At 41.8% G+C, this 14,771-nt stretch overlaps 1 protein-coding gene across 1 annotated transcript in view; it reads left to right on the top strand.

The window, feature by feature from the left end:
• DCUN1D1 (defective in cullin neddylation 1 domain containing 1) overlaps positions 1–14,771 on the top strand; it is a 126,610-nt gene that overhangs the window by 58,663 nt on the left and 53,176 nt on the right. The window contains exons 3-4 of the mRNA XM_086950651.1: positions 9,678–9,846; positions 13,557–13,687. Of these exons, the coding sequence (XP_086806777.1) occupies positions 9,678–9,846; positions 13,557–13,687 (300 nt within the window). The remainder of the gene's footprint in view (positions 1–9,677; positions 9,847–13,556; positions 13,688–14,771) is intronic.

The following is a 14,771-nucleotide window of genomic DNA, read 5'->3' as shown; positions in this document are numbered from 1 at the left end:
CATTTTTGAAAGCCACACGCAAAGGCCAATAGAATGTGTGGAAAATAAAAAGAAACACGCACTGTTTAGCGAAAGTCTGGAGTTATTCCAAGAGGCCCTCTCCTAGAGCAGCGCATGGGCGCTTCGCTAGGCTTGACCTAAAAGGGCTCTTACCTCCGCAGGAATGCCTATAATGAGCCCAAGACCAAGATCCTCAAGGTGATGATCCTAATTCTGATGTGGCTTTCCCAATCAATGCTAAAGGAGCTCCTGCTCTCAGTCGTTTTAGGGGATGTCAATGATAAACGGCGACCAATGGCCAATACCCTAGGTCCCAAAAAAACAGAAAACCAAGAGGGGGGGGCACAGCTCAGCCTCCTCCGGGCATGGATGCGCCCGCCCTTAGCCCGGGCGCGGCCTGTGCAGCGAGAAGTGATCAGCGCCTTTACAGCAAGGCATGGATCAGCTGGGTGCAGGCTCCTCCTTCCGCCTGAACAGGTAGTCCCTCTCCACCACAGACCGCAACGGAGCCTCCAAATACAAAAATAACGTTCTGCGTGAAGTGATCAGCACCTTTACAGCGCTGCGCGGGTCAGCTGGGTGCAGGTGTCTCTTTCCGCCTGAACAGTGAGTTCCACCACATACCGCAACAGAGCCTACAAATACAAAAATAACATCCCTTTACAAAATAAAAATACTGTTGGGTCCACTAGACTCTTCTAGTTATGGGGATAGATAGAGTTTGTAGGTTCATCAGGAACCCAGGTACCCAAATCCAACAATTGAGCGCCACCCTACAATCAATTTTCATTGTGTACGGAGTATTCAGCAATTCATATAGCAAATTAAAAAGAGTGAAAAATGCATATGAAGGAAACCTATGTATTCATGAAATGTACACCAGGTGCTAAGTTAAGGAGCAGTGGTTATTTGTACATTCTAGAATTTCTTGGTACACGTATTAGCACACTGGCTTACATTTGGAAGGCACAAATAAAGGGAAATCCAATTTGTAATAACAAATGTTCAACTATTTTGTGTTCCCACGTCTCCCAATAAAAATGGTCCCTCACTTGTTTGGGTAGGCTTAGTGCCCGTGACAAGAAAGGGTCCAAAAGGGAACATGGGCACATTACATTCTTTAACTGAAAGCTGATCTTTTTTTCCATTGTGGGTAGCTGTGAATTTTGGGCCTTAGCTCAGGCGGTGCCTTGGGAAACCTAGCAAACCTGCAAATGTTCTTAATGTGGTGGAGTGACTTGTATGGGTGTATTTATTGAGAAGCCCTTGCAAACCTCAAACTTTGGCTAAAAACCCACATTTTATACTCATTTCTGTGAGCAAAACATCTTTGGGGAGCCACAAATTTCCTACCAGCAGCATTCACCCATGTCTCACACATTTTCCTTGTATTTTTGTGACGTAAACTTCCATAATATGCAGGGATCCACAAAATTCCAACCACCCAGTGTCCCTTCACTGGTCCCGATAAAAACGATTACCCACTAGCGCCAGACATGGTCTGAAGTCATCAGATCATCTGGGGAGTTATTGGGGGGGCAGCAAAAGGGCTTCTACTGTCATCCATCATGAGATCATGTGGCTAGGGGCACGTGCAGGGGAAACGTCAGATCTTCCCATGTGGGTTGGTGCTTGGACATGCAGGACACATCCTTAGCACCAGAACACCAGTGCTTTGGACATCTCCAGCAATTTCATAGCACCGAAAGGGTTAACGAATTATGATTAAACGGAAGAAGATGACGTTCTATGCAAAAGACACTAGTAACAGAGGATGTGCAAAGAGAAGGTACATTTTGCAGAGAACATAATCAAAGAAGAGCTCATTTATGTTCATGAGTCAGATTATACTTCGAGAAAGCAACATATTGACAGTGTTTTTCCCTTGTACACTCCCAATTTCCTCTTCCTTTTTTTTCATTTCCCAGTTGTCTTGCCTAAGTTCTTCATACCCCTTTTTAGGTCTCGGGTAAGTCTCGCTGGCGAGATTTTATATTTTCTAGTACGGAGGTAAACGAGCTAGCTCTTCTCCATTGGCTGGCTTCCTATACGGCAGCCAGCCATTGGAGAAGAGCTTTGTCTGTCACTTTAAGCCCTGTCCGTTTTGGATTGAGGGGCGTGTTTTTTGCTGTCCTTTCTATCCTTGACGTCATCATTCACTCAACAAAAAACACGACCCCAGTCTGAAAAGGACGGGGCTTAAAGCGGCACTCAGGTGCTAGACAGCCCAAGGCCTGACACACTTCACCCGGTTGTGCTGCGGCCTCATGTACAACGCTCACACCTGAATGTGTCCGGCCCAAAACCTGACACTTGTGTAAGAACTGGCAAAGGCGCTGAGATCCCGCTGACTGCGAAGAGCCGTGTATAAACTGATGTGTTTGACATACTATTATTTATTACACAACACAGGGACATTTAGAGTATTCCTGGAACAGTCTATCTAGTGACGGTATCAGCCCACTTTACATTTACAGTAATAAAAAAAACATTGTCTCCAGCCAGAGATGGTTGTTTATGCCTCGAGACACTTAGCGTGTTTGTGGTGCTGTACAACAGACAAACACAAACAACACACAGGAGCTGGAACAGGAGGCGTTGTGGAGGCCGGCAGGACTTGCAGTCCTCTCCCAGTACCCCCACATACACAGATGACCACTACAAACACTGCGCACACAAACATACAGAGACACTACCTCCCGGTACACGCTCATGCACGGTACACCATCACACACCCTACACCTCCCGTAAACACCACACATTAAACGCATAGGGCAGTGCATGAACAAATGAAAAATAGTAGGAAGACACTTTAAACCACCCCATTCCCTCTCACACTTCTGCCTGCTCTGAGCCGGTGTATCGCTGGCGGGATTCCAGCTACCCGGCTGCAGTCTCGGTCTACAGGCCACGTATGGAATGTGTATGTACGTGTCAGCCAGGGCAAGCAGGGAGCATCGTCGGGTAAAAAAAAAAAACAACCCCGACCTAAACAAATAGCAACGACAGGTTGGGTTACATTTGAGGTTCCCCAATCCTACTAACTAATGGTTGAAAAAGTCACGCGTCGCCATGGATGCAGGAGGAACCATATGGATAAGGGGGCCTGACAGCAGGCAGGGCTAACAAGGGGCGCTGACGTCGGGGGAAATTTAGGAGCCCGTTGACACCAAAATACCTGAGACAGCCTTCCTCAGCGAAACTCTTGGTTTCAGAAATGACTAAGTTTATTTGTGAGAAAAATGGTTAATTTGCGTGACAGGAGAATTGAGTGCAACGTCCTGACTATTGAGTTGAAAGGTTCAAAATACATCCTCCCACAAGAAACATGCGCAGATTGCATTGATTCCAGCGTGGCCGGCATCTGACAATGTGCATCAGGACCGGGGCTGGGAGGAGGCAGAGCGGGACACTCCGGGGCAAGCAGGACACTCCGGGGCTCCGGGACACGCTAAGTGACCGAGGGTTCTGTTGTGGGAGCACTTAATCAAGAGCGTGGGTGACCAGAGATAGTGGACTGTGAGCAGAGGCCGAGCTGTGGCCTCTCAGCGAGTGCCGAACTTTGGCCTCTCAGCGAGAGCCGAACTGTAGCCCTGAGTCTCATACCAGGCGCCAAGCTGCACCCCCAAGGAGAGGGGCAGAACTGTGACCTCTCAACTCGGTACCTCTCTGAGCTGAGTGTGAGCCTTCACTCACTGTCGAACTGTCCACTCTCCACTCTGCCGGAACATCCTTATTGACGAAAAATGTTGGAATCGTCTATATTTTTTTTTTAATAAAAAAAACTGTACTTTAGCATGCAAACATTCCACACAGCCGTGCCTACCAAAAAGCCACCCGAGAAGTAGAAATAAGAAAAAAAACATATGGCGGTACCGAGGATTCGCATTGCTTCCGGACAGGAAACCGAAAACCTCTACAGATGCACTATTTTGTTTCTTGTCTTGTCTTTTAGTGACTTGTCCGGTGATACACTTTTTTTTCCCCTCTGGAAGAACAGATACAAAGTGAAATCATTTTTATTTATTTATTTATCCGTGTATAAAAAAAAATGCAAATAGATCCGGTGTCTAAATGCATTCAATATTTTTTATGATTGTTTTGTAAATATCTTTGCATATTATTTTTCTGCCATGAATAAATATGTTTGAAACTTGAAGATTCCGCGGTTTTAATTTTCCAATCTACCAAGCTCTGGGCAGAAGTAAATAAAATAAATACCGGCTTGTTTAGTCGTAGAGGACCCTTGAGAGGCTGGATAACAAAGACGAGCCAGAAAAACTCAAGTAAACCAGCTACTGACACAAGTATTTACAGAGATAGATTTATTGCCTGATTTCCCACTCTGCTTTTTTTGTGGCAAATGTTTGTTGCCCTCAAAGACCCCAGCCGTCAGCCCACCCGTCAACCTCTTCTCAGAGTCCGAGTGGCAGGTATGTGGTCCATTGGCGTTTTATTTTTTGCATAAGAACAAATGCTCCAGGGGGAACATTTGCCTTCTAAATGTGAGAAAGGTCCGGGGACAAAATGAACACTTTAGCTAGCCGTAGTAGCCTGCAGCTCGAGCTCTGGTGAGAGTTTACAGCTGGCCTCGGGTAAAACAGGGACCCCTCGAGTTGAAGTGACGCGAGCATCTGGCGATCAGCAAGTCATGTGCTAGTGTCTTGCTTTCCTTTTCGAAGAAGGGGCTACAGCGGGCAGACGGTTACCAGAATCAGCATAAGTGAAGGAACTTGATTTCAGTATAATAAGGGGTTGGATGTCGGGGCATGTGCCTGTTTTTATGTTCCCACTTTTCATGCACGAGGCAACCGAGCCATGGTCTTTTAAGAGCGGGGCCCAAACTCACACGGTTTAGCCAAGTGCGGCAGCCAAGACTCTGCCTGGCAGTTTCAAAGTCCACAGTTTAGGCAGAGTTCGAGTCACTCACACTCTGTCGGTCACAGCCCGCCCCTCCTTTTCTGGCCTAATTGACCAGGAGCCGTCTGGCCTTATTTATTCACCCAAGAAGCTCTGGCGCTGTAGGTTGTGAGGGAAAGCTTGGTCTTTGGGGGTCTTCTTTGCAGACCCTAATTGCAGAAGTGGGTGCCAGATTAGGGATGCAATTGATGTCAGGAGCGTCTCTGTAAAACCCAGAATGTCTATGTTGGACAGTAAATGTGACCCCTTTTGTTTAGTTACAATAAGAAAGGTTTGAAGTATCCTTTGCGTCCCTGTCCTAGCACCGATTTTAAAATTATGTGGCATTTTGTACATAACATGTCGAGTTTGGAAAGTGCAATTGGGGTAAGCATCTTTCTAATCACACGTGCACATCCAGCTGTCCCTCTCTCTATGAGCACTTCTCTCGCAGGCTGTAAGTGTGTGTGTGTGGCTGTATGTGTGTGTGGCTGTATGTGTGTGTGGCTGTATGTGTGTGTGGCTGTATGTGTGTGTGGCTGTATGTGTGTGTGGCTGTATGTGTGTGTGGCTGTATGTGTGTGTGGCTGTATGTGTGTGTGGCTGTATGTGTGTGTGGCTGTATGTGTGTGTGTGTGTGGCTCTGTTTGTGTGGCTGTGTGTGTGTGTGTGTGGCTGTGTGTGTGTGTGTGGCTGTGTGTGTGTGTGTGTGGCTGTGTGTGTGTGTGTGTGGCTGTGTGTGTGTGTGCGGCTCTGTGTGTGTGTGTGTGGCTCTGTGTGTTGCTCTGTGTGTGTGGCTCTGTGTGTGTGTGTGTGGGGGGGGTGTGTGTGTGGGGGGGGTCTGTGTGTGTGTGTGTGGCTCTGTGTGTGGGGCTCTGTGTGTGGGGCTCTGTGTGTGGGGCTCTGTGTGTGGGGCTCTGTGTGTGTGTGTGGGGCTCTGTGTGTGTGTGTGGGGCTCTGTGTGTGTGTGTGGGGCTCTGTGTGTGTGTGTGGGGCTCTGTGTGTGTGTGTGGGGCTCTGTGTGTGTGTGTGTGGGGCTCTGTGTGTGTGTGTGTGTGGGCTCTGTGTGGGTCTGTGTGTGGGTCTGTGTGTGGCGGGGGCTCTGTGTGGGTCTGTGTGTGGGTCTGTGTGTGGCGGGGGCTGTGTGGGTCTGTGTGTGGGTCTGTGTGTTTTTGTGTGGCATTTGCGAGAGATTAAGCTATTGGCATTGTAAATGACAATGCCATCTATCTGTTTTCAAAACCAAAACATAAATACTAAATTTGCCATTTACAATCCCAATAGCTCTAACTTTTGCGAAGGCGAGACCGTTGCATTGTAAATGCTTGTTTACCATCTGTAAGGTGAATGTTTGATTTAGACTTTTTGAAAAATCACTTGATGGGATAATTATGGGTTCATGATTTTTTTTTTAACCTCCAAATTTGAAGGGCACTCCCTGTTAGATATCCTTAAACCCCAATGGGATAATGCTTGTCGCACCCCCTTTGGAGAAAAGATGAACGGATGAGTGTCTCTCACTCTTCTGTATGGCGAGTAAAGCTGATTTAGGTTCAGATAACCAGACAAACTACAATCTACAGAGAGTTTCTCTTTCTTTCTCTTCCTCTTTCTTTTTTTCTCTGTCTCTTTTTCTTTTTCTTTTTCTCTTTCTCCCTCTCCCGTCTTTCCCCCTCCTTTTCTCTTTCGTTCTTTCTTTCGCTTTCTTTCGTTCTTTTGTTCTTTTTCTTACTCTTACTCTCTTTTGTTCTTTTTTGTTCTTTCTTTCTCTTACTCTTTCTTTCTTTCGTTCTCTTTAATTCTTTTTCTTTCTCTTTTTTCTTTTTCTTTCTTTTTAACTATTTTTCTTTCTCTTTCGTTCTTTTTCTACTTTCCTTTTTTTCTCTTTCGTTCTTTAATTCTTTCTTTCTCCCGTTTTCCCTCTCCCTTAATACCCGGTTCTCTGTATAGTTTTCTCACCAGTGATTCTCTATGTACAGGGTAAGGGAGCTTCTGTGCGGCCTTTCTTATCTGCACTCTGAACCACAAACAATGCCTCTGTCAGAGGTGCATTCGAAAGATAACCAATTCTGCCTCCCAACTTGAACCGTGCAGTGTTAATAGCTTCACATAGTTTTCAGGGCACCCGAATGGAAGTTTCTTGTCAGTTGCACTTTTGTTATTTTTCTTAGCTTGACTGCTTTTAACTTGCTGCTAAAAGAAGATAAAGGTCTCACCCAATCTGTTAGCTTGCATCTTCATTATGAATTTAGTTCTCTAGGCCTTATGAGTACATGCTCTAGAAAAAGTACACCCTCCTGTGAGAATACAGTTAGGCACAGTTTGTGTGTAACCTGTACTACCAGGAAAACATTGATGTGTGTGCAGTTTACCTGACTACACAGAATATCTCCGAGGTTCATTGCATCCAGTGAGAAGTCCGTCAGCTATATGCCTAAAGCATTCTTGAAATGTGTAGCAGTTGTGGCTGCACCTTGACAGGTTGTCATAGATCTATTCTTGGATAACTGGCTACGAAAGGCCATCTGCTACTGAAAGTCATGCAAGATTTCCAAGTACCAACCACCACTCTCAGAAACTACGTCTCCACATAATTTACTTCCATTTTAGTATAGAGTATCCAGTATTTGGGAGCTGTAATGGATGCAGGTGAAGTTGAGTAATCATTTAAAAGAAATTATTTTTCTTAAAGCCCTTCATGTAGAAACTCTGCCTCTGTTCTCTATTGTTTGTTTGTTTATGTTGCTTCCTGTATTTTCATCGCACCCTATGCATGTTTACACATGAGAACTCTGAATCTTGACCCTAGGGTTCTCTGAGTACTCTGTCAGAGTACTGCTAGGATAATAAATTGAAGCTTTGCACAGCATCTCAGTCCTCCTTTCCACTCTGATGTCAGGAGAACATGATGGAATGCCATCCCAACAGCCCTTACAAGATTATTCTTAGAACACATAAATATCTTAATTATTCTTTCATTAATATCCAGTTTTTTGTGACTGCAAAAAGCTGGTGTAGAGACTTTGTTTACTCCACGAAATGGAATGCCATTTTAATTAATATGGTGAAAGATCGTTCTCTTTCATTCTTTTACGCTTATGCCTCTAACAATCCTCCGGCATATGTCAGACCATCGCCAATGCTCAAGTAAAAAAATGTTTTTCTTTTTCCATGCTCTATTACTTGAACTCATTGGATTAGCGAAATGCTGGTAATATGTTCTCATAAGATGAGGGTTCCATGAAGAATGCACTTTTTTCTCAGATATAAATTTTCATGTAATCAGTCAGTCTCCTGGTTAGTCTTCCTTTCAAATTCGTCTTCTCCAGAGGAAAGGTACCTTCATATACTGTATTTAAAAAGAGCCCTTTTTTGTTGCTCAACAAAACTAAAGAGTGTAATAACTGTTTAACTATAGTGCTATCTTTGCAGGCTTAGTAACTTCAGACAGTCTATTGTATGGTGAATTCTAGATCGTATAAATATGCACATGTATTTATTTGTTTTGGAAGAATTTTGTACGGCACAAATCCTCAAGGACCCTCAGGGAAAATATGATAGTAACAGTGGCAACATATGTTTAGGTTTTAACATTTTCAGGAGAAAAAAACAATGTTTTATGGCATTATATACATATCCATGTTTTTAACTTTTTTTCCCTCTTGAGATAAGGCTCTTCTAGGCTGGCCCAGAATACATTACACTCAAGGAAAGACTACTATTACAGCAATAATATTGTAATTAGTTATGGAATCTTCATGGAGATCAGTCCATACATGTGACAGACACTGCAATTTGGACTTAGGCGCTAGAGCAGGCACCACAAATGAACTGCTGTTCAAAGGTTCAGCATTTTGTCTTTCTCAGTCTTTTAGTTTGTTAAAAATGCCTTTTTAAAAAATGTTAACAAGGTTAATGCCTTTTAATGTCTGAATAGGTTTTTAAGTGTAGATGTTTTCTTCAAAAAGTGTTCTGAGAACCCGTACATAAAGAGACAGAATGTTGCCACACTACTTAATTTGCCCGAGGTTCCTTTACTTTGAAATTGTGAACAAACTGCCATTGATCTCTGAACTGGTTATTTTCTGATGGTCTGTGGCATTCACGATTTAATGACCTTCTGTGGACTGTTATTGTGCATGATTTAATGTTCTTCCTCATTGAAACTAGAATAGGAGCTTATTATGGGTAGCCCTATGTATGCCTGACTACTCCGAATTTCCTCCCACCTATTACCAAGTTTGTGTGGGAAGGTGACATTTTGGGATTTTGAGGAGTTGGAACTAAATGGGTAGATTGAGGGCAGGGGTTAATGTGTGCTCCTTCTGCCCATCTGTGTAAAAACCCAGGTATTCTCCACATGGGCCCATGTTGAGAATTTTGGGGCGCAAGGAATGCTCCAATGCACATGAAACGTGGGCACCTGTGGTATGAGTCCATAATGTGTTGAAGAGCACTTAACAGCCTAATGGCAGAAGGCAGTACTTCATTTTCAACAAGCTGTTAGCAAAATACATTTTAAAATCCCTTATCAACTGACTCACCAAATTCTTCTTTGTTACCCTCTAAGGCATCTTTTTAAAATGTATACACTGGTATCTTTGTGTTGTGTTCTTGTATTTTGCACCGATTGTCCATTAATATGGTAACTCGCGTACAGGTTTTCGGTCCCCCCTTCTCAGTTGCGTTCAGCAAACCTGCCCTGACTCTGACTCATACTCCTCATGCAAGCGGCTGTAAAAAGAATGTCATTGTGCTGTTTATCTGTTTTTTTGTAGATCCCCATGATGAGAATAAAATAGGAATAGATGGAATCCAACAGTTTTGTGACGACTTGACACTTGATCCGGCTAGCGTCAGTGTTCTTATTATTGCTTGGAAGTTCAAGGCAGCAACACAATGTGAGTTCTCAAAGCAAGAATTCCTTGATGGAATGACAGAGCTTGGGTGAGTATCTAATCAAAATAGATAGTTGGCATAGTAAGAATGAATAAATACTATACAGCACTACTTGTTGACTTGTGAAAAAAAAGAAAATCTTAGTCAATGCCCAACTTTTACAGTTTGAACAAATGCTTCAAAGCATGTTCTTTATAATTGTGACTACTTTTGTAACATTCAAAACTGTCAGTTGCTTCATTAGTTACTTTGGTATTGTAGTGGACTAATAATGTGAAACCTTAATGTGATTTCTATTTTCTTTACTACGTTTACCATTGCTTTGTTGTGCTTTCATGATGAGAAAATTAGGGCACCAAGTTTGAAGATATATTGTTTCAAGGGCACCTAGTCAGAGACACAGCATAGTGTCCCTTCACTTATGTTCCAACCTTTCGAGTATTTCTCAAATGTTTCATATTCTACAGCTAAAGTAGTGAAATGTAAAGTTGGCTCGCATCAAAATGGAATTTCTTGTTACAATTCAGAAATGTATTTCGTTTTAATTTCACACCTGAGCTTTTTAACCCCTTCGATGCTCATGACGAGCTCAGCTCGTCATGCAGTACACTGGTCGTGTGCTGATGACGAGCTGAGCTCGTCATGAATAATGGCATCCTGCATATCTCAGCACACAGCGGGAATTGCCTTAGCAGCGAAGGTGTTAAAGAATGTGTGTGTGCTCCTACTTATTTCTTTTGACTATTTGCAGCCGGTTTGCTAGTTCTTGGTTTGAGGTTTCCTGAACCTTTTTTTGCTGTCTTGAATTCAGGAGAAACATGTTTTTTGCAAAAATCTGCTTTAGTGTTAAGTAAGAGCCTAAATGCCTGTGGTTGGAGAATATGGGCCTGTGACGCACTAGAAGCTATCACATGAGGGCCCAATATGGCGAGTGGTTAAAACAAAAATTGTAAAATGCTGAGACCCAGTTGAACTGTGTGATTGTCCTTCTATCTCTTATTATTCTGAATGTTAAAGTTTGAGGAGCATGGTAAAGAAGAAGATTTGATTAGTTAAACTTTCACTATTCCTTTTTTGATGATTGCAAACTGAGTGACATCTGCTTCTTCCTTTCATCTGAAACTGCAAATTGAATTTGTGCTTGGTGATGGTCATTGTTTTCCTTAAGATGACTACAGCTTTAGAAAAACTGGATCTTGTCTTATGTCTGGCCTGATTCCTCACAGAGGGGATTGATAGAGTTTACACTACTACCTTTGACGGTCCTGATCTGTTTCAAGAGGACATTGCACTTCCCTGACGGAGCTCTGCCAGTAAATTTGCATGGTTACTTTGGACTGAAGAAGTTGGTTTGCATTGCCTAGACTACTTCAACTTCTGTTGAAGTCTTTTCCGGTGTCATGTAATACCTTTAGCAAAAGCGATCATTGGCTCCGCTTCATGCTCAGAACGCTCCTGTCTTGTAATATCTAGTGGCTATGGCCTTTTTTCCTTCCGTTTCTCAAACAAAACAAGAGTAACCCTGTACGCCCATGCGAATTGGGCATTAAGTTACAGCTTACAAGTTTTCACATGGAACCTATTTAGAAACAGTTTTATTTCGTCACAGATTGTGATTCAGTGTTGAATTAATCAAAGGCAAGATAGACAAAGTTAAATAAGACGTGTCTGCCATACAGTATTATAAAGAGAGAAAAAATGTATTCTCAAAACAAAAATAAAGTAGCCCAATTATTGTTTCCATGGCCTCAATTCAGCCAAACTGGTTCATATATATATTTATTCATTTATTACAGATCATGTATCTAGGAGAAGAAATGTATGCAATAAAAAATATATATTTGACTCTGTACATGTGTTTTTTACGACGCAGAAAAAAATGTAGTGGTGTCTTGAAGAATAGAATTAGAGACCCCTAGTAAAAGTAACCATAACCAGACATATAGAAATATGTGTCAAAGTGACTTAAAATTTGAGATCATGTTATTGGTATATACAAGGATGTCTGAATTCTAATTTCTTAATCCATGAAAGATCAGCCAGATTGTTCCTTGGTGTTCTCCTTGTTAGACTATCCTATAATAATGTTAACGGCGTTTCAACCCTACTTGGAATGAGAGGGTCTCATCTGGACAGCGTTGACCTGGGGACTGCAAATTGCATTGTTAATTGAACTCTCTCCCGAATAGATACAGATAATAATTCTAGCTAAGGGGCTACTAAGATTGGAATCAGTGGCTTACTTAGAAGTGGACTGTTCTTCTCTTCTTGTCACTATCCCAACAGGCTACCGGTCTAGTGGCCGATCACCGCCGTCTGATGCCTCCTCTCGTGTACACGCGTATCATGTGAGGAAGGTTGGAGGACTAATGTGCTAAACAGAAAATAGCACGAATCACAGGAGTACGGGTGCCACTAAGATCCAGAGTCCACACCCATTTCTCCATCTGATAGCCACGCAAATTAAATGGGGCAGCCAAGAGGGACTACACACTACCTACAGTGAGTCAATAAGACTCACACAATTGCTTGTGCCTGCAAGTATATCAGCAGATGTGATGCTAGCAATTGTACTCTCTCTTCTCCAAAGGCATCAACGGTTTACAAAAAAGGAGAACCAATATCCTGGTTCCTTTGGAATGATTCCATACATGAACTTTACTACATACATGTATCAGGGGCTGTGGACATTATCACACGATAAGTTTCGAAATGGAATCCTTATAATTATAACCCTTAACAATACTCTCATTCCCCCTTAGGCATTCATACTACATGAGGGAGGATCAATATCCAGGACCTCCTGACGTATAGTTATAACTCTGTGCACAAGAAGGGAAGAACAATCCACTTCTAGTAAGCCACTAACTGCTATCTTAGTAGCCCCTTAGCTATAATTTGTAGTTGTATCTATTCTGGAGAGATTTTTAATAACGACGCAATTTGCATTCCCCAGGTCAACTCTGTCCTGATGAGACCCTCTCATCACAAGTAGGGTTGGAACGTTGTTGACACAATTATAGGATAGTCTAACAACAAGAACACCAGAGAACAATCAGGTTGATCTTTAATAGATTAAGAAATGAGAATCCAGTCATCCTTGTATATACTAACAACCTGTTCTCAAATTTCAAGTCACTTATTGTCCCATATTTCTATATGTCTTGTTCTGGTTACTTTAACTTGGGGTTTCTCTATCTCTAATTGTATTCTTCAAAGTACTAATCTCATTTGTTTCTGAGTTGTAAAAAATCACGTGCAGAGTCGAATATATATTTTTTATTGCATATTTGTCTTCTCCTTGACACATAATCTGAATAAATATATGACCCATTTTTCCTGAACTGAGGTCATGGAAAGATAAAATTGGGCTACCTTATCGTTTTGAGAATACGTTTTTTTCTCTTTATAATACTGTACGGCAGACATGTCTTATTTGACTTATGTCTATTTATTCATTTAACTTCCCTTATGATTAAATCAACACAGAATCCGTGGCCGAAATAAAAAAAAATCTAAATAAGTTCCATGTGAACACTTGTAAACTTTTTTTCTTTCAGGCCTTTGTTTGGGCACTATTTTATAGTATTTTCATAGGAACATTCAGTATGCCATGTGTTTTAAATGCCGTAAATTGATAAACGATTACTCTCACGATCTCACTAGTTGGAGTACTTCTATTTCACACATAGATTGTACAGGGAGTATTCCTGTAGTGCTCGAAAGCAACTTAAATGTCCATTTTGATTTTTATGCAGATGTGACAGCATAGAGAAATTAAAGGCACAGCTTCCAAAAATGGAACAGGAATTAAAAGAGCAGGGAAGGTTCAAGGATTTTTACCAGTTTACATTCAACTTTGCAAAGAATCCAGGTCAGAAAGGTTTAGGTATGTATTGTCAATTTTTATTTGCTGCAAACGATTTAAAAATTATACTCTTGCTTTTTCTTTCCTGACACTACGTATGATGTAAATAGAGCACAATAAAATGTAATCTTACTTTTAATGCCATATTGACTGGTGAATATCACTTTTTTTTTCAGGAAAGCCATTTTATATTCTTATTGCTATAAAGGATTGTTCTTGTGACAAAATGTCTTCTCAAGTGTGTATTATCTTTTCGAACGTACATTCAAATTCTTCTGGTTTCCTCTCAATGTTTGTGACATTTTCAAAAAGGTCTTATGTTTATTTTAAGTCTACTTGCACTCTGTCGTACTCTATATGTTTACGCCACTCAACACTTATATTTTTTACAGCGTGGTCATAAACGATATTCTAAAGCTGAATCAAGTGCTGCCAGTATCACATCAGATTATTTTTAACAAACAAGGGAACCCGAAGAGTAACTAAGGACCCCGGATGTCAACTAATATATAGAACAATAGTCCTTAGGGAGCAAGTAAAAAGAACAAATACGATATAGACCTTAATGGGTACTATAAAGTTTCGATGCCCAGTCGGGCAACAAATTTTAATTTGCAAATTAAAATCAATTTGTGACAAGGAAAGAGAGGACGATACAACGGGACGCAATCCTGCACCCGATAAAAGAGTTATGTTGCATGGGCATGCTGTGAATTGATGAAACCATGTCCTTTTCATAAATGTACTCCACATGTTTTCCTGTTTTCTTTCCTTCCTGTTTCTTTTCCCAACAGGCATTGTGGTTAATTCCAGGCAAATCATTTTTTAGCCCTGATGATGATCCCTTTAATTTATGAGCCTGGGATCGAAACGTCGTCGACCTACTATACTAAATAGTGCCATTGTCCTCCATTGTGTATGATCAACGCGGTTACTATGTTCGTTAGCTTGCTGCATTGTATGCTATGTTCAAGCTTTCAATGCTCAAGTTTTTGCCTGTGTTCTCTCTTTTTTGTTGTATGCTTAATGTTTGCTCGTTCTTTTGTCTCTTTTATCGGGTGCAAGATTGCGTCCCGTTGTATCGTCCTCTCTTTCATTGTCACAA

The sequence above is a fragment of the Lissotriton vulgaris genome, unplaced genomic scaffold (assembly GCF_964263255.1).
Source record: "Lissotriton vulgaris unplaced genomic scaffold, aLisVul1.2 SCAFFOLD_959, whole genome shotgun sequence".
Lineage (NCBI taxonomy): Eukaryota > Metazoa > Chordata > Amphibia > Caudata > Salamandridae > Lissotriton > Lissotriton vulgaris.
The sequence above is the reverse complement of the archived record's forward strand: the minus strand, read 5'-3'. Positions and strand labels throughout refer to the sequence as shown.